The sequence below is a fragment of the Drosophila albomicans genome, chromosome 2L (genome assembly GCF_009650485.2).
Source record: "Drosophila albomicans strain 15112-1751.03 chromosome 2L, ASM965048v2, whole genome shotgun sequence".
In the NCBI taxonomy this organism is placed as follows: Eukaryota; Metazoa; Arthropoda; class Insecta; order Diptera; family Drosophilidae; genus Drosophila; species Drosophila albomicans.
In genome coordinates, this window is record NC_047628.2 from 17,847,159 (window position 1) to 17,872,782 (window position 25,624).

Here is a 25,624-nt window from a genome sequence, read left to right on the forward strand (position 1 = left end):
GACACTTGGCATTTTTTGGCCTGGCGTTTATTTCCGTTTTAGCCGTATTTCACAGCTTCCGATGGTAAAATGGCTGCTAAGGGGGGAGAAAAACCTGTTGCACTTGCTGCAGTTTATGCCATCGTAAAATATGCCATTTGAATTTGGGTATTTAACTTTAATGCCGTCAACTGGCTGGCGGCCAAAAATGAAGAGCCTGCTACTCGTAACTGGAATATTTGTCGGGGCCTGAATATGCCACAATGCTAAGCCACATTCACAGAGAGAGAATCCAACATCCAAATACACATTCAGAGCTAGAGCCAAATCCACAGACAGAGCTTCAGCTCTGTGTCGTGGCACACGCGTCGCCCATTAGGCGAGCCTGTCATTTGCTCGTCCAACGGAAGTTGTCTGTGTTAATGGAATTACATGAATTTCAACTCTGAACCACAGAGAAGCATGGCAAGCGACATTTCCGCAATAGCTTCTCTATCTTTCTCGCTCTCTCTCTCTCTCTCGTTTGCTGTCTGATTCCATGTTTGTTTTGTGCTGCCCATAAAGTTTTGTTGGTAAAAGTTTATCGTGGCAACCGGAAATGATAATGGCTGCATTCTTTAGTATATAGTCTCGTGCATACACCCAAAACATTGGCTGACTTATCGCCTTAAAGCCCCAATCCAAATTCAACATAATAACAGTGTCTCTGTCTACAACTTGGCGAGCGAATGCTTTCAACCAGGCTCAAACACGTAATCTGGTTCATGGTCGCATCACAACAAACAAATTAAATACTAAGCTGTGCTTTCTTGGTCTTTGTAATGATGGTTTACTTGAACTTAATATAAAATAATTTTTTAATTCATATTTCTAACTTATATTATTATTTTTTTTATTTATTTCTTATTTGAAATAATGGTAACAAAGATAGATGGAAATTATATACATATATACATACATATATTATTAGAAAATTTTATAATCAAATTTTTTGTATTTCTTTTTTAGGCGTATTTCTTTTTTAGGCGAGGATTAGGAAACATGGCAAAATGAATCCATGTCGATCGAAAATGGTGAGTAAATTAGCAAGAATTTGATTGGAAAATTTTATAAGTGTTACCCCTTTAAGATAGGCAACATTTTTATTCATAATTCAAGTGACGCAAGATTCTTTTTGTCATTCTACTTAATGCTGAATCAGCATTGCTGATTAATGTTCACCGTATGTTTCTTGTAAACTTTTAATTAACTACTCATATGGATATATGGTATAACCATTTTTTTTTTTTTTTTGTATATATTACATGAATACGTCGACAAACTTAAGCAGGCCATCCACAGGCCTAAATGTTGTCTAAAAATGTTGTTATTAAAGTTTTTCACGTGATGTTTAAGCATCCAGATTTTCTGGTAACTCGCTTTTTTTTAATTTTGTGTATTTTGTTATTCTCGTGCCGTTTGCCAATTGCTCGATCTGGCAACGCTGCGATTAAAATTGCTGTGTACCACGAAAGTAGTTATTCACCACACTAAGTGATAATTACGACAAAACGGTCACCCTTTTTACTAACACGTATTTGGACTTGGCCTTCTCGGTTCATTTTCACAACAGAACCTTAACAAAATGTCGAAAGCACATGCTCCAGATCTGAAGCGATACATGGGCAAGCGAATAATGCTTTCGATGAGTGGCGCTCGCACAGTTACTGGAATATTGCGTGGATACGATCCCTTTATGAACGTGGTGCTGGAAGAAGCCGTAGAGTTGGAAAAGAAGAAGAAGAACAGCATTGGCATTGTGATAGTCCGCGGCAATAGCATCGTCAATCTTGAGGTTATGGAAAGAGTTTAACGACAATCTAAGCGCAGTTTCACAACTTAATGTTTAAATGCAAACTACATACATATGTATTTATTTATAAGAAAACAAACATATGTAATCACTTTTGTGAACTATTGTACTCGAAGTTCACTCATTAAATAAATGCACAATTAAATTTCTTTGCCTAAATGATTTAATAATAATTAAATAATCTGACAAGTGTCCAGTTAAAAGGACACATCAACTATTCGCTCGAAGTTAACCTAACAAAATCTTAAGCAAATCAAAATACTTCTTAAGCGCCCAATAATTAATACGTCTACGCTGAAAAACATTTAGTTAAGTTAATAATATTTTCTTTCAAATTTCTTTGTAAAAATTACTCGCAAAACGTTTTCCATAGTCAAATTCCATACAATTTGTAATACGCTGTTCACAAACAAAAAATAATCGGTTCCAATCGATTAGGGTGACCAGTCTCGTTGAAAAAATACAAAGCTTTTCAACACTACGCGCTTTTTCCGCCTTGACGTTCAATTTGTGGCTCTTTTGATATACAACTTTTTAATTGACAAAAAGCAGCGTGCTAGTCACTTAATTGTCAGCCCAACAAAACAAGTTTAGCAAAATGGGTAAGCAAAGTGAATAAAAAGTAGAATAAAAATTTCACTAAATACTACATCTACAAAATAGCAGAGGAATCTACAAACGCGAATCTGGATTTAATACCTGACGGCACAATTTACATAGCCAAAGTGTTAAGTGGCATCGGGGAGTCCCCGCAGTTCAGCTTGATCACTGTCCACGAACCGATTAATGTGGGCTCCTTTGGCAATGTCTATAATGCTCTTCTCAATAAATCGAACCGTATAGTGGCCTTAAAGCAGGTGCTACACGATCCGCTAAATCGCGAGGTGGACGTTTTGAATTGTTTGAAGGATCACTGCAACATTGTGCAGCTGTACAAAAACATACATGTCAATTTGGGTGAACCGATACAAAAGTATTCACTGCTGGCGCTGGATCGCATGCCCATGTCATTGCAGGGCTACATCTTGGAGCAGAAGGATCGCTGCATGCCACTGACCTATGTGCGCATCATTGCCTATCAAATGTTTCGAGCCCTGGCCTTTGTGCACTCGCATGGCATTTGTCATCGCGACGTAAAGCTGAACCATCTGCTGATCGATCCGCTGACCATGAATCTGCGACTCGGCGGCTTTAGTAACGCCTTCTTCATCGGGCAGTCGCAACTCGCGGATCTTCGTGTTACGGCATCTTCGCGACTCTATCGCGCTCCCGAACTCTTCGGGAGCTGTGCCTACTACTCCACTGCAGTGGACGTTTGGAGTGCTGGCTGTGTGCTGGCCGAGATCATCAATAGCTTTCCGCTCTTTGAGCACTTTGACAGCGATCGGGAGCAGCTGCTGAATTGTGTTCTCACGCTGGGCACCTATGGCTTGGAGCAGGCGCCACGCATGAAGGAGGCAAGCGGTGTCAGTAAGGTGATCGTCGAAACACGTCCCGAATGGGTGCTACTCTTGAAGACCGAAGTGCCAAACGATTTGCAGGAGCTGCTCAACTTTTGCCTGCTATACGATTCCGATGCACGCATCTCAGCACTGGGAGCTTGTGCTCATTGCAGTTTTGATGAGCTGCGTCTCATGGAGATGATGAAGAAACCTATGCCAAATGGTGTCCCTTTGCCACCACTCTTCAACTTCAGTTCGCATGAGATGAGCATCGATACGAGCTTGTCGTTGCTGCTGCTGCCGTTGAAAATCGCCGAAAAGGAGGAGAAGGAGAAAATTATAAAAACAGAAGAGGATTAGCTTTAAGTGGCATGCATATTTCTTCAGGTATTAGCATTAGTTGCCTTTTTGATCGGGGTGAGTATTACTCGCTTGCGATAAAGACACCCAGCTCGCTCTTAAGTATTTGGAATTCTTTTGTAACTGCTCTAAATGAACTAAAAGCTTAACTCTTACTCTTATGTTATTTTGTTCATGGAAAATGTATTTCTTTTTACTGGCTAGTAAAACTTTGTTTAAAAATTTATAATTTCTAATTTTTTTTTTTTTTTTGTATGTATTGTTTTTTGATTGGTCGGTTAAACTTTTACAAGAAAAAAAAAACATAATCAACTTAAATATAATAAACTATCCTCATTAATATATTTTTATCAAGGTTTTTTTTTAATTTCTCGTTTTAGTTCATGAACATTTAAAATGTAATAATTAGAATTTAATTAAATTAAAATTAAGAAAAAATAAATACAGTTTTTTTCCCATCTATTGCATAAATCATTTGATTACAATGATATGTAAATGTAGTTTTCTTCATTTGCAGAACTTTTATAATTGTTCAATTTAAAGGGTATTCCAATTGGGCTCTAATCATCTTCCTTGTCTCTTGGACTAGGATGTTATTGTTATTTTTATTTTTCTGCAGAATTCTGCACCTGCGTTCTTATTGCTCCAGAAAGAAATTAAAATATTTAAATATTAATTAAACGGTCCTCAAATTTACTTCTGTACATATTTCCCTCTCTACATAATTTTTAGTGGTTCCGCGAAAATTTCTGAAATTTTTCGGTAGTTCAATTGAATATCAGTTTGCGTAGAACTCGTAGCATATTTATTTGGTATTTCGGTCAAATCGAACCAGACTGTTGACAAACAACAGACGACAGACCTTTTGCAAGCCAGAAGTAGACTTTGCCATGGGAGTCGAGCCGAAAGAACCGCTCTGAAAGTTCCGGGGACCACAGTAGCCTTTTCTGTCAGTCCAAAAACCGAGAACAAAAACAAAAAGTCGACCATTGCCTTGACGGTGACAAAACGTGGTGTTTATTTCGTGACGAGCTCTCGAAGTGTTAGCATCGAGGGGAAAAAAAAGTGAACAGCAAAAAAAAGTCGTCGAAAATAAAACGTGAAATAATTGTGAACTAAATAAATTTGGTAATCCAATTAAATCATCATGGAATTGCCTTCGATGGTGCAGCGTGCTGGCAGTCAGCTTCTAGTGCGGAGTCTGGTCAGCGGAGTCACGGTTTTTAAAACTGGAATGGATACCAGTGAGTTAGCAGAAAGTATTCCAACAGCTACGACACATCCTCCGCTGGATGCCCAGCAGTTGGAGCGACAGCTGCAGTTGCTCAACAATCGAAGCTTTGCGCTCCCAGTGGTGAACACCACCGCCACCACCACTCAAAGCGAGGAGGAGCTGCCACAGTGCAAGATTAGGCGCAACTATAGCTGCAATAGCTGCGCGTTCTTCACGCAGAATCCGCGCAGTCACCTGTCGCATTTGCGCGATGTGCACGGCGAGAAGATCGTGATCAACGAGTGCAAATTGTGTCTCTACGCCTCACGACACTTTCAGAAGCTGGTGCGCCACATGAAGATGGTGCATGGCTGCTCCGATGTTGATAGCAGCGGTGCCGCTGGACGACGTCACTGCAATCGCGAGGCACGCAAGCGACGCCTTGAGGAGAGCATCGAGATGCCAGCTTCAATTGCGCCTGTTGCACCATCGCTGACACAGCTGAAGAACGAACTGCAGACGCTGGAGCAGCAGCTGCTCAACAATGTGGAGGCCTTCAGTCGCCAGCAACAGCTGCAGCAGTTGCAGCAATTGGTTGCACGCAGCGGCAACATATTCTCGATGGCCTTTGAGTTCCAAATGTGCCTACTACCGCCCACCATGCCCAGCGAGGATGTGGAACGTGATGCCGAGGTGAGCAGCTCCGATTCCGATGACTTGTCACTTGCACCTGTTGAGGAAACCAAGGCGCTGGATCTCTCGGCCAGCAGCAGCAGCAACGCCAATGAATATCAATGCCAGAAATGCTCTTATAGCACACCGATTCGTGCCAGGTTCAAGAAGCATGTCAAGTACCATTCAATGCCGCTGATCAAGTGCGGTTCGTGTGATTTCCATTCGCCGTACAAATGGAATCTGGAGAGGCACACGAGGAATCATGGCACCAATGGCTACTTGATGTGCAGTGTTTGCGATTTCAGCACCAACATTAAGCAATCTATGACTATACACGAGATGAATCACCATGTGACACTGGGACGCTTTGGACAGGATCAACAGCAACAACAGCAGTCGCCACAAAAGCAGCTCAAGATCGAAGCCAGTTCCAGTCCGGAGAAGTGGTACGATTCACCGGATCTGCCACCCATTAGCTGCTCCCATTGCCATCAGATTGTGCCGAATGCCATGGAGTTGGTCCAGCATTTGCAGCAATGCGAGCCAGCACTGCGCAGCAACTCGAATCTGGGGGGCGACTCGGACAGCAAAGAGGAAGTCAACGAGGAGGAATATCGCAACGAGACGAGCTACTACGGCGTCGAAACAGCGCCAGGCTATGGAGAGGTAAGCTAGCAACACCTTGTCATATGAGCAACTCCTTTCATAGATGCCATCGCCAAGCAGGTCACAGAGCCACTGCAGCCCGAGGATTCAGATGCACTGAAGAAGGTGTTCAAGTGTCCGCATTGCACCTTTTGGGCTGCCACCGCATCGCGTTTTCATGTGCACATCGTTGGCCATTTGAATCGGAAACCTTTCGAGTGCTCGCTGTGCTCGTATCGCTCCAATTGGCGCTGGGACATCACCAAGCACATCCGTCTGAAGACAATGCGCGACAAGTCGCATGTGCAGGCTCAGGTGCTGATGAACGATGAGACGGGCAGACGCAACTATGCCAAGTACAATCAGTATCTCACTTTGATGAAGGTCAGCGCCGAGCAGGTTGCCGACGCCAAGACAATGCGTTGCGGCGAGATGCACTCGAGCAGCTCAGATCAGCATATGCTGGCATTGCCACAGCCAGATGATGAGGATGATGCACAAGCAGATGTGGATGCTGCACTCGATCTGCGAGTCGTCAGCAAGCAACATCAGGAGCAGCAGATGCCTGAACAGAATCAGAAGCCACATAAATCAAAGAAGAAACATAGAAAGAGAGAAGCTCAAGCTGAACAGCAGGATTAGACGTAGATTAGACAATTTCTATATATGTATGTTTTTATTTGTAAACCAATTTGCATTAATTTAGGAATTAGATCTAACAAACATAGAATACTATCATAATTATAATATGAGATTTTAGTTGGCAACAAAGCTATAAGGCATTTATTTATGTGTATTTTTACTTGAGACTATTCTTCGAAATTGTAATACCCAAGCAGAGTTTCTATATGATTCCGATTAAAGCTGGACGATTCGGATTGCTATACCATGAAATTGTTAAGATACATATTTGGAATTTGGACTCGGTATATCATACGATTTGCGAATTTAAGTTGAAGGATAGAATTGATACTGAATTGGATCCAGGTGCAGAAACCTAGCTATATATTCTTCTATATAATCTTGCCAAGTGTATGCTAAATTGGACCGCTATATCGCTCAGTTGATATAGAAACTATTACAGGAATAAAGTATTTCGTAACTGCGAACGAATTTATTTATGTAGGGAAAACTGGACTTTCTAATTGGACATAAATTGCTAAGCCCTACAATTCGGATAGTTGAGTTTTCATTCCATCGATTTGCTAGTTATGATATAGATAACATTAATATTAGTTAGCTTTGACTTAACACTGCTTGAATATTTAAGCTTCGGCTCACCGAAGTTGGTAAAGATCTTTTGTTTTTGGTTATTTTGTATTATACTAGCTGCTAACTTTGCAAGTTAAGTTGAATGTTTGAGGATAGTTCTAATATAAGCACTACATTGAGGGATCTGGATGGGGTAAGGGTCTTTAATAATAACACTTGTATGACAATCATATATTGCAATTTAGCTAAGCTAATTTCTCATTTTTGGGGGTAAGGTAAGGGGCCTAAAAGAAGTAAAGTTTTGCATCACACGCTGTGATGTGTGTGTGTTCACAGCAAACATTCCTGTATGAAAAATAATACTATGCATAGCAAGACGACCAGCGGCACCAAGAAGCACAGCTCATCCACGCCCAGTCGGGGCAGTAAACGCCAGCTATCGATGAGCAGATATTGCGACTGCAATAGCCATGGGTATGCCGATGCCCACAACTAAGTCGTCTGACATTGGACACTTTCAAAGTGCGGCGACTGACCGTGATAGTCATCATCGTCGTCGGTATCCGCATGCCGTGCCTGACGCGCCTGTGGCTTGTAGTCGGTCATATTGACTTCTTCGGCGCCAGCTGGAACAGCGATGCGTTCCCGTGCGGGCAGCAAATCCTCGAGCATGGCCAACTGCGGTTGGGTGGCAAAATCATTGGGCGGCATCTGTACCTTGAACTGCACATAGAGATCGCCATGATCTGTGGGCTGCTGGAACACTGGCATGCCACCATTGCGCATCATCTTGATATGATTGTGACGCAACACTTCGCCCGGTTGCGTTGTCATGCACACATTACGTCCATCCAGATGCTTAAAGCAATGGGTGTAGCCACACAGAGCTTCGGTTAAATTGATCTCCAAGTCGCGCATATAGAGATTTGCATGGCGTCGTTGAAATAATGTGTGCTCCGCCTGCACAATGACCACATAGAGATCGCCAAATTGTCCGCTGCGCAGCTGATGTCCCTCGTTGGCAAAGGGCAGCTTCAACATGTGCGGCACCCCGGGTTCAATGTCCACTTTGCGATTCATGGGCTGCTCCACGAAGCCGCTGCCTGTGCACAGCTTGCATCGTAGCTTCTCCTTAATGGTGAATCCTCTGCCATCGCAAGTGGGACACACCTGACAAAATGGAAAGAAACAGTTATATTCCTTCTAGGTTAAGCTTTCAATCAACTTTACCGCATCGAAGGCACTCAAACCCATAAATGTAAAGGCGGCAGTATGTCCAGCGCCACCGCAGGATTCGCATTCTTGACGCGCCTCCTTTGGGCCGCCGTCGCCATTGCACTTGTCGCACAGCTTTTGCCGCTTGTACTGCACCTGTTTCTCCTGCTTGCTGCCCATATAGATCTCTTCCAGCGTTAACTCCAGTTTCACCAGAATGCGTCCATCGCGACGAGTGCGTTCGGCCGTTGGAGCCCCGCCAAATGGAAACCATTGGGCGAAAAAGTCTGAGGCATCAGAGTGGCCCTCAGCACCCTCCTGCAGTCCCTTTATGCCATAGCGGTCGTAGATGCGGCGCTTCTCCGGATCGGAAAGCACTTCGTAGGCGAAGGAGATTTCCTTAAACTTCTCACCTGACTCTGGATTCTTATCCGGATGAAACTCTTTAGCCAATTTGCGATAATTCTAATTGCAATGTTAGAAATGATGAGCATAAAGTGAATCCAAAAAAAGTAACGTACTTACTTTTTTTATTTCCTCCGAAGGCGCATCTTTGGTAACGCCAAGAATGGCGTATAAATCCATTTTGTCCATTGGTTCGAAATTAAAGACACATTGCAGCTGTACTGTAAATTTTGTTAATATTATGACACTATAATAGTTGCTCAAAACATTTTTTGTTTTGCGTCTGTTTTTGTTATTTTCCAATTGTTGAGCTAGTGTTGTTGTTCGTCCCACTTTCCAAGGGAACTCGAATTAAAACAGCTGTAACAACAGCTGTTGTGTGCGCATAAAAGTATGCAATGTATTTTTGCTATGTATCTGCTCAAAAACTGCAGTGCAGTTGCATTGCTTAATTTAAAAAATATTTATTTATTTACTTTATGCAAACTGATAGCACACTTGCTACAGAAACTTAATATTGCTACTGCAAATGAGTGTAATAATTAATTACTACTATTACCTTAAGCTATGGTCAAAAACAATCAATATACTTTACGAATATGTGGTTAGTTCAAATATTGCAGTGCCATTATCTTAATTTACTTTATACGATTTTTGTTTTTCAATTAATTTATTGAAATAAACTAAACAGATTAATTTATTAATAACCAAAGAGCGAGCCTAACTTGGATTTAATAATTGAGACTGTTTACGTTTTGTGGGAATGGCAAGATATGTAGTGTGACCAAATGTGTAACAAGACAAAAAACTACATGACTCATCGTCTCACGTAGCCAGTCCCGAGTACACGTTGGGCGTGGTGAAATTTAACGATTTATTCCAACATTCGCTTTGGGCTCACTAGACGTTTTGTACGTCATATCTTCGGAAAATTTTCCAGAGATTACGTACAAATTTTACGCAAAATTTTCGCTAAAATTAAGTTGAAAAAATAATTAAACATTAAAAAATTAATTTAAAGTCGAAAAAAAGTGTTAAAGAAAAAAAAATTGCGCTTAATTGACAACTGAAGATTTTTTTCACGCAAGTAAAAATGGATGCAAAGTAGAGACGTAAAAATTTTGTGTGTGTATCAACGAAAGAGCGGAGAAAACGGAAAGCGTGAAAGCAAAAAGAAGAAATCGAAACAACTCGATTGTGGTGGTGGTGTGTGTGTGCGCAGTGCTGTGCGTGAACGTGTGTACGCTTGTGTGAGTGCGTGTGTGTGTGGCAAGAAGCAGACAGAGAGACGAAAGCAATACGGACGGGCGAGAAAAACTGAGTGTTGCGCGCCTGGAAAAATAATGGAAAAGTATGAGGACATGGATATACGACTGGGCCACATCAATGCCAAAGAGCTGGCCGATGTTTGCGACGTCAATATTCCTCGAGATGATGATGCATTAATTATGTTTGACCGATCGCCGACAAATTTTGATTTTGGCGCTGAAATTCTGTCAACAAACAACATGAAGCCAGCACCCACAGCAACAACATCGACAGCGGCAACAACGACAGCTACAAGCGAACCGCAACCAAAAGCAAATAGTGAAATCAAAACAAAAACATTGCCTCAAATGGCAGAACAAGAAATTGGCGCCAATCAAAATGCCAAAAAACTGACGGACAACAATTTAATGGAGCAACCGACATCGAAACGTCTTGAGAAATCCTGCTCCGAAGTGGATGATGAAGATGATGAGGATGAGGATGACAATGAGGATTACAAGTCAAGGTAGCAATTATTTTTAAATTTAAAAATATATTTATTTTATATCATTTTTATACTTGGTGAATATTTTTATTTGTAAATCCTATTTGCAATCTGTCTTATAGGAGAAATAACATCTGTAATATATTGAAAATACAATAAGATTATATATTTTTAGAAAACAATTAGAATTTTAAAATCCACAAAAAATATTTATTTTTTAAATTTAAATTATGTTAATTTTATTCAAAAGTTTACATTATATCTATATTAGAATTACATATCTTAAATTCGCATACAAATTGAAATATTGAAGAAAAATAAAAAAAAAATCAACTCAAAATTAAAAAATAAAAAACAAAGTTTTTTATTAGGATTATTTTAAAATTAATTGAAGAAAATAGTTATTTTAAAGTTTGAATAAAATTTGAATAAATAATTATACAGATCTTTTTAATTGTGTTATGTCTTGTAAATGTAATATTTACAGCTGGGCCAACAGCGATGATGACGATGACGATTCCTCTAGTTCGACGGATTGCTCCTCGGCCAGCGAAAGCGATTGGCAGCGTTGGCAGCAGCAGCGCGAACTCCACTCGGCTTTGGGACGCATGCCTCGTCAGGTGATTGCCAGCATAATGCCGCACTTTGCCTCCGAGCTGCCGGCGGACATAGATGAGTCGGTGTTGTGGGATTATCTGTCGCATCTGCTGAACGAACCAAAGCGGCGCAACAAGCTGAATAATGTGAATACCTTTGATGATGTCATCGATCTGGTGCAGAACTCAAAGAAGATCATTGTGCTCACAGGCGCCGGAGTGTCAGTGTCCTGTGGCATACCCGATTTTCGTTCCACTAACGGCATCTATGCGCGGTTGGCGCACGATTTTCCCGATCTACCAGATCCGCAGGCCATGTTTGACATTAACTACTTCAAACGGGATCCGCGACCGTTCTACAAATTCGCTCGGGAAATCTATCCGGGTGAGTTTAAGCCGTCGCCATGCCATCACTTCATCAAGATGCTCGAGACGAAGGGCAAACTGTTGCGCAACTACACGCAAAACATCGATACGCTGGAACGTGTGGCTGGCATTCAACGGGTGATCGAATGCCACGGCTCCTTCTCGACGGCCTCGTGCACTAAATGCAAGTATAAGTGCAATGCGGATGCATTGCGAGCGGACATTTTTGCCCAGCGCATTCCCGTTTGCCCACAGTGTCAGCCGAATGTGGAGCACAGTGTGGATGCCTCAGTGGCAGTCACCGAGGAGCAGCTGAAGCAGCTCGTCGAGAATGGCATCATGAAGCCCGACATTGTCTTCTTTGGCGAAGGTAAGCAAGAAGCGAATATAATAATAAAATTCAAGTTTATTTTCTTTTTTGTGTTCTAAGTAGATAATTTAGAATCATTGCAATCCCTGCTCTCTAGACTCATTTCACGTAATTTTTGGTTTGCAGGTTTGCCTGATGAATATCACACAGTGATGTCCACGGACAAGGACAAGTGTGATCTGTTGATTGTGATCGGCTCCTCGCTCAAAGTGCGTCCCGTCGCTCACATTCCCAGCAGCATACCAGCAACGGTGCCCCAGATTCTGATCAACCGCGAGCAGCTGCATCATTTGAAGTTCGATGTTGAGCTGCTGGGCGACTCAGATGTGATTATCAATCAGATCTGCCATCGACTGTCGGCCAGCGACAACGACGATGATTGGAAGCAGTTGTGCTATGACGATGCTGTGCTACGTGAAACCAAGGAGCTAATGCCGCCAGCAGATTACTATCTGCATCATCACCACCTGCATCATCACAATCATCATCATCGACACTGCCGCTCGGAGAGTGAACAACAATCGCAACTGGACACGGATACACAATCGTTAAAGTCCAATGGTTCAGCAGATTATCTGCTTGGCTCCTCGGCCGGCACCTGCTCCGACAGCGGCTTCGAGTCTTCCACATTCACAGCAACGGTGCAGGACAAGCGAGCACAATTGACTCCACAACAGACAACGCCAATCGCCGATGATCGCGATGCGGCCATCGAGCGCATTAAGAGCGATATTCTCGTCGAGTTGAATGAAACGGCGGCTATAAGTTGTGATCGCCTCGTAGCACCGCCTGCCATCAGCTCTGGCAGCGGCAGCAGCTCGATCTCCGCCAGCAGCACCAACACAGCCAGCTATCGTCATCTGTCGATTGATTCGTCTAAGGACAGCGGCATTGAGCAGGGCGAGTTCTCCAATGCCAGCAACAATGCTCACGCCTATGTCAGCAACTTGGACACAAATATGATGGTGGAAACAAAGACAGCGGCACCCAGCTTAACGCCAACGCCGCCACAGCGCAAGCGTCAGACGACAGCGGAGCGTCTACAGCCTGGAACTTTCTATTGCCACAACAAGCACAGCTCGTATGTGTTTCCCGGTGCACAGGTGTTTTGGGACAACGATTACAGCGATGATGATGACGACGACGATGATGATGATGGACTGGCGACTGGACGTGGCGCTGATCTCTTTGGCAATGTGGTGGCCGGCGATGAGGATGCCTGCGATCTGAATGCGGTGCCCTTATCGCCTCTGCTGCCACCCGCCTTGGAGGCGCATCTGGTAACCGAAATCACCAGCGGCGTATCAGTCAGCAGCGCTCCATCCGCTTGCAATAGCAGTCCGAGCAATAAACGCCGCAGCACCGCGGACACAGTGGAGCAATCGCTATCACCGGCAGTCGAGGCCAAGTGCAATTCGCCAGCGATTGAATCTGAAACGCCGCCACCCATCAAAAAGCGACGTCCCAGCTTGGGAACAGCTCCAACTGCTGCTCCAACAACAGCTGTCTAAATTGTTGATTCAAATGCCCGGCTATTAATTTAATATTTATTCTTTTAATGCGTCGCCTATATATTTCTTTACTCCACGAGAGCACGTGAACTATGTCTAGAGAAGCTCAAAAACAACCCAATTGCAATCGAGGCATCACATACTCTTCCCCTTCTTCGCCTCCTACATTTTCTACACTCATCTACACAGATATGCAATTTTTACATTCATCATATTCATTTCGTATTCATATTTATTCGTCAAACACAATTGTATGTAAATGTTAGTATTTTTTATATTATTAATATTATTACCACATTAAGTTGTTATTGAGGCCTTTATAAATACGTAGTTTAAAAAAAAGAAGGAAACTTTCAAGAGAAGAACTTTTTAGCGCAAATTGCCTCAACTTTCTACACACACTTATACATCTATATAATTATATATAAGCTAGAATATATACGTATACTAAGAGCTGGACAAAACACCCTGTATATAAGCATCCTTGTTTTTTTGTAATTTCTCTTTTCCTTAAACACTCTTATTAACGGTTATGGCAGCTAGATACATACATATATATATGTACATACATATTTACATTTGCACTCATCTCACACACACACCTACACACTCACTCACATCTAAGCACAAGCACATACACATACACACACAGTCGTATTCACACCCACACACAGAGAAGCTTAGCGCCAATGACGACAAGCATTGTTGGTGTGCGTGTTAAAAAAATGTTTAATCAAAAACTTAGCATAATTATCAAATATATATTAAATACTATAAATAGCCACCAAACGTAATTGTAAACTAGAGTTATAAGCCCATAGTTGTAATAATAATTGTATTAATATCAACAAAAAAAAGCAAACAAAATCATAATATTATAATAATAATAATAAATCAATCTATTGAAAGTTGTTGAGCAGCTACAAAAGCCATTTGATATGATACTTGGGGTATTTTTCCAGTTAATCAAAAGCTTAGCTAAGCTGCGCATGTGCAAAGTTGACACAAGCGAAAACGGCAAGAAACCCAACTTTATCTTAGCCATATCCTGTCACATTTTTAAAGGATACACATTGCAACGATCGCGAGCTCCAACTCTATCGAATGGCATCAAAATATATGAGGTCATCTAAGAATCCAACACTTGAAATTTTTCAATCTCAGGGCTTAAGCAAACATGTGAAAATCACAAATTGCATGATAACTCGATAACTACAAGGACGATTTGGATGGCCTTTGGCAGGATGATAGTCCACACTAATACGCTTCGTTTGACACAGAACTCGCAAGGATCAGGCAGGATATGGCCGAGATATACGCAATTTTTAGTATACAAAAATGTCCTTGTAACTTGGCTGCTTACAGGACTTTCGTCCTTTTTGGTTTGTCACCCGGTTTGTATTAACTAGAGCTATCATCGTGCCAAAGGACATCTTGATCGTCCTTCAAATGGCCAAGATAAGCGTATTTTCCGGCTTTTTGCCATTTTTTCTATGCCTCCCCCTTGGGAAAAATTTGTCATATTGAGGCGAACATTTTGATAAAATCCTTAAAATCTTTGACTGCCAATCGATAGTGCTGGTGCTCCAGATTTCAAAAAAGTATATCTTTCCAAAATCCTTAAGGATATGACCGAGTTATGGCTAAAATACGGTTGCCCCATTTACAGTGAGTGCTCACAGCGGCAATTAACAGTGGCCCTTAACAGATCAGCTTAACAGAAGCTGCGCAGGCGCCCAATGTAAACTTTATATTCTGTACTGCCGTCGCTTGATTTCTGATTCTGTTCGCCTGGTACTCAGGAAATTTTGCAGAGGCATTCCGGACAGCGATAATTTTAACAGGGCCATCTAAGAGCAACCCTAATTAGATAAACTTCTCAGTGTTCAGTGCTATATTTGAATAAAACTAGGACATTTTGATAGTTTTAGTTGCAATTTTGAATTCGTTTTTATTAGGTATATGTGTGTTTTAGACATTTAACTGATAGTTCTTATTTTACCTACGTACAACTTTATTCTAATTTTAAGGTTGCCTTCACTCGAAGTATATATATCTATATATATATATGTTTTTGTGTACGTTCTTAATGCATGCGATTGCAGGACTCAATGTAATAATTAGAAACGTTGGGGACGCTTGCTTCCTTGATGATTGAGCTGTTAATCTATTGGCTTACGGACTAGGAGCTCTGGCTGCTCTGGCTTAACTGGATGCGTTTTGCTCATGAGATGCTGGCTGTTTTTTTTTGTTTATTAGATTATTGGCATGAGGCGACGACAACTGTAGAATACAATTTCTTTCTTTCTATATATGTATATGTACAATTAGCAAACCTAACCCGAGCTTATATCAATTGTGTGTATTCAAATGTCTGGCTTATTATAAAAATATGTTTTTTGTTTTGTGTGTTAGTTATGTGTAAGGTAAAAATGTTTTATCCCATTAATAGAAACTCTGACTGATATAACATGAGTGTACCCTAAAGACTAAAGACTATATATATCTCTATGTATATATTTATCTGTATATCTAGTTATATAACGCGCTGTGAGACTTGAGTTAGTTATACAAACTGTATATGGACATGGAATCCATTATAGGCAACGTATGTGTTTCGATTTCAAGTGCTAACAAAATACTGTATCATATATATCTATATATACAGCTATATAGAATCATAATCTGATAATCGGTGATAACATTCGTGTTCGTATCTCTTCTTTTTTGAAAAAAAAAAAAATATATATATATACTTAATATATACGCTTGGCTCTGTTAAACACGGTTTAGATCTCCATTTTTGTTTGTGTTTCTCTTTCAATTTGGGAACTTTAGCGATTCCGCACTATAAAAATGGTGATTTGTTGGTCTTGTGTGATCGAGCCTTGCTGGGATTTATCTTGCACTTGAGCTGTGCAATCAGATCGGAGATTTTTAACGCAGGTCCCACCTTCATACCAAGCAGTGGCATAATGTCATCCTTGGTCAATTGCATTAGCTGCTTGCCATCGATCTTGTTGCGGCTGAAGGTGTCGCAGTGGGCGGTGCAGTCGTTAACCCGCAGAAATTGTGAGACATCATAGACATTCCACGAGTCTGGCATCAGCTCTAGTTGCGCCTCATTCGAGTCGATGTCAGCCAGACGGGGAATGTACTTGCTGTTTGTGACTGACGAGTTCTGTGGACGAAATATAACACAATAATAATTAATAGAGTAAACGGTTATTATGGATGGAATTACAGGCAGCTAGCTGGATGAATGTGTGGGTTTTGGATGAGTCTGTGTTGCAAGTACCAAAAATAACAGTGCGTAAAATATACATATATACAAGTTATATACAAATTGGAAATCTGATTTGATGGTTTTTTTGGTAATCGATGTTTTAGTTATGTACAAAATGAATTCGAGCTGCGCAGCTGGAGGCGGTTCGAGTGGGGCGAGCAGGCGGACAGGCGGAGAGAGATAGGCGAGAGCAGGCAGTCTGCAGGTTCTACAAGCGATTACGCACTATTATCCCACATGTACTCACCGCAATGTAGCTAGTGGCTTTGCGACCCACAGTTGGTGGCGCAGGTGATTTAGTAGTAGAAGATTTCTTTACCATTGTTTTTCCGCTGACGGCTGCAGGCTGTGTTACCGTCGTGCTGGCTGCTGCTGCTCCTCCTCCAACTGCTGTTCCAGCTCCAGCCCCGGCTCCTGTTGCTGCTGCTGCACTGCCAGCAGTGATGGCAATCAGCTGTTCCGAGTGCGTTGTCGACTGCTCGGACATGTGACTGGTGCTGCCATCGCCATCGGGATCATCCTCGGCCACGCCATCTTCCTCGTCCTCATCCTCGGGTTGATTGTTTTCATAGAAAGCGGCATTATGATGCTCGGGCTTCAGTTCCAACTTAATGCTCAGCTTTGGCAGATGCGGTGTTGTTTTCAGCGCAATTGTTCGTGATTTCACTGCAATGGAAAGTAAAATAAGAGTTAGTCCAGCGGATCATTACAAAAAATTTAAAACTTACCTGTCTGCATGTTGTTGTCATGCGTTTGCTGCTTGTTGTTGGCTGCTGCTACTGTTGCAGCTGCCGTTGCTCCATTGCCAGCTCCCTTCTTTGTCTTGCGTTTACGCTGCACTTTGGGCTTGGTCGCTGCCTTGACTTGTTGCTGATGAGAGACGCGCGGTGGCCCTTCGAGCTTGTGACCCACAAGCACACACCAGCCAACGGGATAAATGTCTGCGGACTCACAGTCCAGCCACTGATCATACTCATCGGTCCAGCCATCAAAGTGAACCTTGAGCAGACGGCCCACAACGCGAGCCACCGTCGCAACGCAGACGAGACGTGGATCCATTAGATCGGCGCACTCCAAGCTCATGCCCGCCTCGAAACCATGATCCGGCACCATGCGATGGAACAAATGCTGGCCAGCCGCCACAGCACCAGTATCACGTAAATAGGCCTCCCAGGTGAAGATGCGATTCTCGTAGCTGTTGGGCGGTGTGACGGTTATGTTGTTCGAGTCACAGAAGCCAGCCGGAAAGATGCACGGCGACTTCTCATGGTAGCAGAACCTAAAATGCAAATTAAAAACACCTTGGTTATACAACATTCCCTTTACGGCAGGCAAGACGGCTCACCAATCCGACCCTGAGGCATCCGGTTGATACGAATCGATCCGTATCATCATGTAGCCAAACTTCAACACAGCCATCACAGTAGCGGGGCAAATGGAAGAGAGGTTGAGTGGATCCACAGCCTCAATCTTCATGCCCTCGAGGAAGCCATTTGTCTTACCATCCAGATAGTACTCGTCGAAGGTAAAGTTCATCTTGAAGAGTTCGATGGTAGCATCATCCTCGTGCACTTCGATCATGGCCTCGCGACCAGCTAAACAGCGATAGACGGATTAGAGGTTATGGTAGAGGATGAAGCACGCAAACAACTTACCCAACATGCGTTCGAGGTAGTCTTGTGGTGCGGCTAGATTGTGACCCACTGTGGTGGCCCAGCCAACGGGATGTATAATGGGGGAATCCTCATGACACCAGAAGCCATCGTCGGAGTCAAAGTAGCGCAAAAACAGACGCTTGCCCACAATCTTAGTGACGGTGGCCAGACGCACCTGTGAGATGCGATCCTTGTCCACGCACTCGAGATTCAGACCAAGGCGAAAGCGCGACTGTAAACTGTCGTTGATCTTGTTATAGAAATTCGATGGTAATGTGCGTGCTCCCGACAAACGCCCAACGAGAAAATCCTTCCAATCCTTGTACTTATGCTCAATGCTGCGTGGCGGTATCAAAGGTTTACCTCGAGTGGCACACCAACCCACCGAATGCACTTCGGCATTGCAGAGATTCACCCAAAAGTCATGGGAGTCTGTATCGAAGCCCTCGTAGCTCATCAACGCCTTGTATCCCTTGATTTCGAGAATGGTCGCTACCCAAAACGACGTTGGTGTCTGACCCGGCTGTATGATTTCCACGTTATTGCAATCCGTGTTCTCCACCTCCACCTTCATGCCCACACCAATATTGTCCCACACCTCGTAGCCGGGAGCGTGGGGGAAGCACGTAACTGGCGCTGCCTGAAAAGTCTCTCTGCCCAACCTCTGTATCCAGTCGTAAGAGTGTGTTGGATCATGCATACGCCGCCGTATGCTGATGATCTTCTCCATTTGAGGACAGGGCGCCGGAAGACGTTCGAATTTGGGTATTTGTGGCAGATCTTCTTGCGGAAAGACATCGCGAAATAGTCGCAACGCCTTTGGCGTTGGTGCTGCATTCACAAAACTGTTGTTGGCACTCCCAAGGCCATCACTGCTGCCACTCGCCTCCGCTGGCGGCGCTGCAGCATCGCCCACAGCGCCTCCATTGAGTGCAGCAATCGTTTCATCTGTGGCCATCTGCACATTATTGGCAGCGGCATCGCCACCCAGCGACATTGGCTCACCAAAGCCATTCAGTTGTGTTATCTTTGACTGATCCGTAATGCGAAAACGATAATTCGCATTCTTGATATGTGCCGCCTGCAACGTTAGCTCAACGTCCGACTGCGACTGCGATTGTTGCTGTTGTTGTTCCAGTTGTTGCTCCTGCTGTTCCTGTTCAGTTGTGTCGGAAATGTCTAGGGCAGGTGCTGGTGAATTACTGGGCGCATCCATTTTACTATTGAGTACCAGCGAATAGAGCTCGCCCCGTGCACAAGCCATGCTGCAGAAACGCCTTGATTTAGTGTAGAATGTGTGTTTTACTCCAATGGCGCCACAGCGTTCACAAACAGCTGCGAAACAAAAAGTTTATTGCATAATTAGCAAATGATCAATTACTAATAATAGTTAATCACATTATACTTTTTTGGGAATTACTGCGACCTAACAATATCCGAATCACAATAAACTACCTAGTCTGTGTGAATGGCAAACAAAATAATTGGTGAGCGAAATGCGAATTCGAAACTGCAAATGGGTGTGAATGTGTGCGTTCGCTTATAAACGAAAGGACATGAATGGAATAAGTGAAACTATTCGGCTTTTTCCGAAGCAACCCGAATGTTGGCATGTATTCAAATAATGCATTTATGTATACGTAATTATTGTAAACTTCTCAGGCCGAAAGAAATCGTTTACCGTGCAAAAAAAATAAAAATATTTAACAATATTTCGTTTGGTTATAAGTATTACATCCACATGTAAGTGCGTTTCTTCAGCTTTTGTCAAGAACTATTTAGAAAGATTATTTTTCTACACATTTTGATAATAAATAAAGTAAAGTAAATTTGAAAAATGTTTAGAAAAACCCAAATATATGAAATAATTTCAATTTATGTAACCATTTATTAGATTTTTTTGTTAATTAAACTACAAAAATAGCTCAAAAGTAATAATGTCAAGATATGTTGTTGTGAATGGTTCCAAATTAAAATAATTAACATTCATAAAAAAGTATTTTTCTTTCCAAATAGTAATGTATGTATTTTTATGATAAGAAGAGTATTAAAGATTTGATGTTTGCAAAAATATTAAATCGAAGCAACAGAATGTCATTGAGTGGGAATCTCCTAATACCTTACTCATATTACATTCGAATGCATTTATATTTCTAAGACAATGCAGCTACACATCTAGACCTCACATTAAGAACGCTACTTAAGCAGATTTGGGGTTTTGGTATTTTTAGGAAACTGCATTCCAAAAAGCTCTATGTTGTAGAACCAATATTTTGACTTAATGGTTTATGATTGAGTCAATCAGTCAGTCTGTCGATCAGTTCGCCTAATGAATTTCAATGTAGTTTTAGCGAAATAAATGAAATAATAGCATAAAGTATAACACAGTGAAAAAAGGGAAAGTGAAATCCTTACCCATGCCATCTTTCTGTATTGGTATGACGGAGGGATCAATGTTGCCCTTGTAGGCAATCGGTGTCTTAAGCACAAGTCCTGGCCTGTTCACTGGCTCAATTTTACGCGTCTTGCGCTGCGTCCGCATCGATGTTGAACCGGAACTGGTGCTGGCGCCACCACCTCCTCCTTTACCACAACTACCCACCGCAGCCTTACCACTCGTGGCCGCTTCATCACAGGCCACCAGAATGTTGGCAAACGCATTGTTGCCTCCACTGCCCGATGCACCAGCCACGCCAGTCAACGCTGAGGATGATGAGGCTGCTGCCGCCGCTGCCGCATTGATCATAGCATGCGTGGTGCCCAGCAACTTGTGATGCAACAGACCATCGCCCAGAGGCACGAGCAGATCATGATTGGGCATGTTGGTCATGCACGACGAGGAGGATTGTGATATGTCCTTGTCCGATGATGTCATAAAATCAGTGCCATCATAGGAATTATTATCCTCGTTCATCATCACAAAATCATCAATATTGATGATTTCCTGTTTCGGCTCCAGATCCGACATTCCGCCACTGGCGCCGCCATCATCGTAAGTGTCATCCAATTGGTGGCCATACACCTGTTGCTGATCATCATCCACCACCGCGGTGGCTGAGGTATCAACACCCATAAGGGCTGCCACATTGCTGCCATCGACGCCATCCATGACTTCGGCATAATTTTGAAAGACGGCCGTCTGATGCTGCAACAACTGTTGCTGCAATCCACCCATGTGCGCGAAGCCATACAGATTGTTTGTGTTCGTCGCAATCAATGTGGCAGGCTGGACGCCCAAGGCTGCAGCAGCAGCAGCCGCTTGTCCCGTGAAATCCCCCCCAACAATGCTCATCATGGGATTCATATCCTTTCGATAGTTATCGGTTGTATTTCGTGGTGGTGGTGATTTAGTTATAGTTGTGGTGGTTGAGATGGAGGTGGTTTTATTGTTGTTGTGTGTTCATTTGTTGTTGTTGTTGTGTCAGTTGATATTGTGTGTTGAGATTGGCAGAGTTGAATACAGTTGACAGTTGAGAATGGATACGGAACGTTTAACGTAACGGTAACCAATACATAAATCATAGAAAAGAAAGTAGAAGAAATAAGTAAACAAATTCCAATTTTTTCAAAACCAAAGCAGAAACACAAGACATATAGACTATGCATAAAAGTGGGGATTTATTTACAAACACAATTCAAAATTGCTTGATTTTTTATTAAATATAGTCTGGTTTATTAACGCAAAATTTCAGCTATGTATTACAAGCTCATAAAGCTTTGAACAAGCCCAATAAGTTCAATCTTTTAATTTCAGCTCAACAATAAAAACAAAACAAAAAAATGGTGCTCATTTAGTAAAGTAATTAAATATGTATTTGCCTTTGAATTTGGACAATTCCCAAGTAAATAAAGTCAATGGATAACTAACCTATAGAGTCTGGGCTTGATAAAAGGGGCAACAAGGCGGGGAACTATCTATGCAACACTAACAAGATCGAGGCGAGGACACTATTCAACACTAACACAATAGGGATTCACAACACTGCTTGCAAGAAGGGACAATAATAACAAAAAGGACTGGGAACTTACCAAAGTTGGCTGGTGTGTCATATCCTCCATAACCGAGAGTCCAACAGTCGGATGTCCCAGCAAATTGGCCGCATCTTCGAGTGAAATGCGCTCGGAGTTATATTGACTGCTCATCCACAGCATGCGCAATTCTGCTGGATTCATTGCGTATGTGTGCTTGTGTTATTATTGTTATTGTTTCAGTCGCTGCACTTTTTATTGTTTATGCTAATTTTGCAAATGCAAAATACACACATTTGCACGCACACATAAACAGGCTCCTTCACCATATGGACAACGGTCCACACAGCGCCTGTTTTTTCTTTCTTTCCACTGCTGTTTCTCTGCTTTCGAGTTCTGCGCTTCTGTTTGTTACTTGCCCTCTTCCTTTTTTTTGTGTAATTGAAACGCAGCTGCCGCAACAATTTTTTTGAGGTTTAATTAGCTTATTGGCTGATTTAAAACTTATAAACTAAGTACTCGCATTCAATGCAATTGAATTTAGGCAATCTAAAATTATGTTTGTTTAATTTTAAATGCTTTTTATACGATTTTTGCACTCGTCTCAAAAAAGTCAATGAAGCGCACCGTGCGCGCAGACGACGAACGCAAAACACAAAAGAAAACTCACAAAAGTCTGTCGCGCGATTGAAAATCTTACATTTTTGTACACAGCAAATACGTAGTATTATTATGTTAATTGTTGTCGGCACATTTGTTGATTGTATTGTGTAGCAATTGCAATTATTTCAACATTTATTCAAGTTTTTGGCATTCTTTTACGCGCAAATTTTATGCCAGTGTTGCGATGATTGGTGATGAGTAAATCTGATTCGTCTGCAACTTACCGATATTTTAGTAGAATCGCGTGGAGTCGCCAGTGTTGCAAAATAAAACTGGAAATTGTAAGTCGATAAACAATTAATTGCTGAAATATGAGCAAAACTCTAATTAATTACAATAAGTTATAAAATTAACAACAGTTTAATTTAAATTGCTTAAGTTTTTTTATGTAACCAGGAAAGAATTTGAAATAATTTCCTGGTAAAATCCTATCGAAAATCGATATTCAATTTGTTTATGTGAACTGTGTTTAATGATAATATCGATTTCGATTTACATTTTACGACTCTGAATCTCAGTGAATCTCATTACATTACAAACAATGCAAAGAAAAATAAATAGTCTAGAAACAATAACAAGCAATAGTAAACATTGTGCGTAAATTGGAGAAAATAATGCCAGAAAGTGCATTGCCAGATCCAATTCGTGCCGCGTTAAACGGCAGCACTTTCGGACAACGTCGCGAGGACATATTTCGACGCCTGCAGCAAACTGCGCAACAAACAAGTCAAAATTATAGTGGGAAACGTGAATTGGCCACCGAGCGTGACGATGTCGTGCAGGAGTTGTGTGAAGCTTTGGAAGAAACCTTCGCCTATGGTCTGCGTCAATCTTTGAATGTTTCGCTGTCTGCTGTTACTCTCTTCCAAAATATGCACGAAATTGTTTTGGGTAGCAATGGCAATGGAGGAGGTGGAGCAGGAGGCAGCGGGGGAGAAAACACATTCTGGGATTTCTGTCAATCGCACTTAACGCCACACGAACGACAGCGCTACGAAGGCCTGAAACAAATATGGACCAAGCATGGACGTGGACGTGCCTTCATCCGTGCTACGCTCAATGAGAAGCGACTACACAGTCATCTGCTTACATGGCTGAGTGACGAGTCGCAAATTCAACGCTACTACACTCCTTGGTCGCTGCTGCTCAATGAGGAGGCGGCCAAGCAACTGCCCGACATTATTGGCAGTCTCCAAGATGTGCTCTTTGCCCTCAATGTTGAGAATCCCGAACTTAACGCAGCCAAACGTCAGTCTTCGCAAGCAGTTAATGTGGTCAAAGAGGAACCCATCATATACTCATCCCCACCTGTTCCAGTATCTCTTCGAAAAACAGGGCGCACAGCATCTGCGGTGGAACGACCAATTGTGTGTGCAACATCCACCGAGGATCTGTTGGGTGCGCTGAGTCCGCGCGAAATGCTCGAAGTGCAGCAAATCATATCAAAAGATGCAGTCGAGCATGAGTTGCAGCTGGAACACAGCACACAAATGGAACGTGTAACAATACCATGTGATCCCATCGAACCAGAGCTCGAATTTCTTAAGACTCCGCTTCCCGATGTATATCCTACGAGTTCGGACACAACAACGACAGTTACGGATCAAGAACTCTTTGAAGATCGCAGTGACACTTCATCGCAGTGGAGCAAGTCATCGTCCTCGGCGAATGGAGCTAGCAACAGTCAACATACAGCTGTATTGGAGGACCAAGTGATGCGTTTGAATGAAAAGTGTGCATTGCTTGAGACACGCGTTGCCGAATTGACGCGACAGAATCGTCAATTGGTTCGTCGCTTAACCAAACAGTTCAATGAAACTGGCATCGATCCGGCCTCATCGTTTTGTTCCAACTTTTTGATAACCATTCCACAGGTGAAACTCGTGAAGACGCAGCGCTCCGGCTCGCATTATGTTTACGAAATCCATATCACAATGCGCCAGCAGTTAGAGCATTGGACGCTCTTTCGACGTTATAATGAATTTAATAAATTGCATAAATCGTTGCTGCGCACTCATCCCAACATTAGTTCCATTGAGTTTCCGCCCAAGAAGCATTTTGGCAATATGAATCTTGTATTTGTGGAGGAACGACGACAGCAATTGCAAATATATTTGCTCAATATTGTGGAGACACTACCTCAGGTGGAAGGCTGCAAGACAAAGGGGGAACTGCAAAAGGCGTTTCCATTTTTTCGGGAGCGATAGCGGGGACAACCGAACTGGACCAATCTCGAAATGACATTGAAAAGTATTTTGTTATGTTTATTATTTAAATATGTATAAATGGGATGTAGGCTTTGTAAACAGTCACCAAGTGCTGATATTAAATAAATATATAAGTACACATTTCACTTTTCAATGAGCGCCAATATTTAATTGTCGTTATCGATTACATGTAAGTTGAACAACAGTTCGATATAGCTTTTGATGCGTTGAACAGTCGTTATCGATAACA

At 42.3% G+C, this 25,624-nt stretch overlaps 7 protein-coding genes across 12 annotated transcripts; 5 read left to right on the forward strand and 2 right to left on the reverse strand.

The window, feature by feature from the left end:
* The first annotated feature begins 1,504 nt into the window (after window positions 1-1,504).
* On the forward strand, window positions 1,505-1,893 carry LOC117564676 (probable small nuclear ribonucleoprotein G). The gene has a single exon (XM_034243543.2). It carries the CDS (start codon window positions 1,604-1,606, stop codon window positions 1,829-1,831), a length of 228 nt encoding a protein of 75 aa, XP_034099434.1. The 5' UTR covers window positions 1,505-1,603; the 3' UTR covers window positions 1,832-1,893.
* Window positions 1,894-2,320: 427 nt separating this feature from the next.
* LOC117564183 (glycogen synthase kinase-3 alpha) lies at window positions 2,321-3,813 on the forward strand. 2 transcript variants are annotated; one of them, XM_034242855.2, is made up of 2 exons: window positions 2,321-2,433; window positions 2,495-3,813. In XM_034242855.2, exons 1-2 carry the CDS (start codon window positions 2,430-2,432, stop codon window positions 3,631-3,633), a joined length of 1,143 nt encoding a protein of 380 aa, XP_034098746.1. In that variant the 5' UTR covers window positions 2,321-2,429; the 3' UTR covers window positions 3,634-3,813. The 2 variants fall into 2 exon arrangements, with proteins under 2 accessions (XP_034098746.1, XP_034098747.1); XM_034242856.2 differs by having other exon boundaries at window positions 2,329-2,433; window positions 2,498-3,813.
* Window positions 3,814-4,648: 835 nt separating this feature from the next.
* Window positions 4,649-7,028, forward strand: LOC117564938 (zinc finger protein 569). Its single transcript, XM_034243891.2, has 2 exons — window positions 4,649-6,187; window positions 6,248-7,028. Exons 1-2 carry the CDS (start codon window positions 4,781-4,783, stop codon window positions 6,806-6,808), a joined length of 1,968 nt encoding a protein of 655 aa, XP_034099782.1. The 5' UTR covers window positions 4,649-4,780; the 3' UTR covers window positions 6,809-7,028.
* A 535-nt stretch (window positions 7,029-7,563) lies between these two features.
* Window positions 7,564-9,330, reverse strand: LOC117563328 (dnaJ homolog subfamily A member 1). The gene is made up of 3 exons (XM_034241592.2): window positions 9,119-9,330; window positions 8,609-9,058; window positions 7,564-8,548 (listed from the first exon to the last, which is right to left on the reverse strand). Exons 1-3 carry the CDS (start codon window positions 9,185-9,187, stop codon window positions 7,871-7,873), a joined length of 1,197 nt encoding a protein of 398 aa, XP_034097483.1. The 5' UTR covers window positions 9,188-9,330; the 3' UTR covers window positions 7,564-7,870.
* Window positions 9,331-9,890: 560 nt separating this feature from the next.
* LOC117563324 (NAD-dependent histone deacetylase sirtuin-1) lies at window positions 9,891-14,488 on the forward strand. Its single transcript, XM_034241587.2, has 3 exons — window positions 9,891-10,772; window positions 11,239-12,083; window positions 12,210-14,488. Exons 1-3 carry the CDS (start codon window positions 10,096-10,098, stop codon window positions 13,592-13,594), a joined length of 2,907 nt encoding a protein of 968 aa, XP_034097478.1. The 5' UTR covers window positions 9,891-10,095; the 3' UTR covers window positions 13,595-14,488.
* A 1,841-nt stretch (window positions 14,489-16,329) lies between these two features.
* Window positions 16,330-23,423, reverse strand: LOC117563321 (polycomb protein Sfmbt). Of its 5 annotated transcripts, none has more exons than XM_034241582.2 (8): window positions 23,392-23,423; window positions 22,565-22,956; window positions 20,951-21,842; window positions 18,536-19,870; window positions 18,226-18,475; window positions 17,609-18,159; window positions 17,128-17,546; window positions 16,330-16,775 (listed from the first exon to the last, which is right to left on the reverse strand). In XM_034241582.2, the coding sequence occupies exons 2-8, from the start codon at window positions 22,706-22,708 to the stop codon at window positions 16,443-16,445; spliced, it is 3,924 nt and encodes a 1,307-aa protein (XP_034097473.1). In that variant the 5' UTR covers window positions 22,709-22,956; window positions 23,392-23,423; the 3' UTR covers window positions 16,330-16,442. The 5 variants fall into 5 exon arrangements, with proteins under 5 accessions (XP_034097473.1, XP_034097474.1, XP_034097475.1 ...); XM_034241583.2 differs by lacking the exon at window positions 23,392-23,423 and adding an exon at window positions 23,205-23,370; XM_034241584.2 differs by lacking the exon at window positions 23,392-23,423 and having other exon boundaries at window positions 17,200-17,546; window positions 22,565-23,370.
* A 274-nt stretch (window positions 23,424-23,697) lies between these two features.
* On the forward strand, window positions 23,698-25,528 carry LOC117563325 (sorting nexin-29). Its single transcript, XM_034241588.2, has one exon. It carries the CDS (start codon window positions 23,782-23,784, stop codon window positions 25,372-25,374), a length of 1,593 nt encoding a protein of 530 aa, XP_034097479.1. The 5' UTR covers window positions 23,698-23,781; the 3' UTR covers window positions 25,375-25,528.
* The last annotated feature ends 96 nt before the right edge of the window (window positions 25,529-25,624 follow it).

What these genes read in the sequence shown, in the direction of transcription:
- LOC117564938 (XM_034243891.2), top strand. Translation starts at nt 4,781, where the DNA reads ATGGAATTGCCTTCGATGGTGCAGCGTGCTGGCAGTCAGCTTCTAGTG. An exon ending in CAGCGCCAGGCTATGGAGAG is followed by an intron (nt 6,188 to 6,247) that starts GTAAGCTAGCAA and finishes ATCGCCAAGCAG; the next exon opens with GTCACAGAGCCACTGCAGCC.
- LOC117563325 (XM_034241588.2), top strand. Translation starts at nt 23,782, where the DNA reads ATGCCAGAAAGTGCATTGCCAGATCCAATTCGTGCCGCGTTAAACGGC.
- LOC117564676 (XM_034243543.2), top strand. Translation starts at nt 1,604, where the DNA reads ATGTCGAAAGCACATGCTCCAGATCTGAAGCGATACATGGGCAAGCGA.
- LOC117563321 (XM_034241582.2), bottom strand. Translation starts at nt 22,708, where the DNA reads ATGAATCCAGCAGAATTGCGCATGCTGTGGATGAGCAGTCAATATAAC. An exon ending in CTACCTCGAACGCATGTTGG is followed by an intron (nt 18,476 to 18,535) that starts GTAAGTTGTTTG and finishes ATCGCTGTTTAG; the next exon opens with CTGGTCGCGAGGCCATGATC. An exon ending in TGACAACAACATGCAGACAG is followed by an intron (nt 17,547 to 17,608) that starts GTAAGTTTTAAA and finishes TTTCCATTGCAG; the next exon opens with TGAAATCACGAACAATTGCG.
- LOC117563324 (XM_034241587.2), top strand. Translation starts at nt 10,096, where the DNA reads ATGCAAAGTAGAGACGTAAAAATTTTGTGTGTGTATCAACGAAAGAGC. An exon ending in AATGAGGATTACAAGTCAAG is followed by an intron (nt 10,773 to 11,238) that starts GTAGCAATTATT and finishes TAATATTTACAG; the next exon opens with CTGGGCCAACAGCGATGATG. An exon ending in CATTGTCTTCTTTGGCGAAG is followed by an intron (nt 12,084 to 12,209) that starts GTAAGCAAGAAG and finishes TTTGGTTTGCAG; the next exon opens with GTTTGCCTGATGAATATCAC.
- LOC117563328 (XM_034241592.2), bottom strand. Translation starts at nt 9,187, where the DNA reads ATGGACAAAATGGATTTATACGCCATTCTTGGCGTTACCAAAGATGCG. An exon ending in CTTCGGAGGAAATAAAAAAA is followed by an intron (nt 9,059 to 9,118) that starts GTAAGTACGTTA and finishes CATTGCAATTAG; the next exon opens with AATTATCGCAAATTGGCTAA. An exon ending in GTTTGAGTGCCTTCGATGCG is followed by an intron (nt 8,549 to 8,608) that starts GTAAAGTTGATT and finishes CCATTTTGTCAG; the next exon opens with GTGTGTCCCACTTGCGATGG.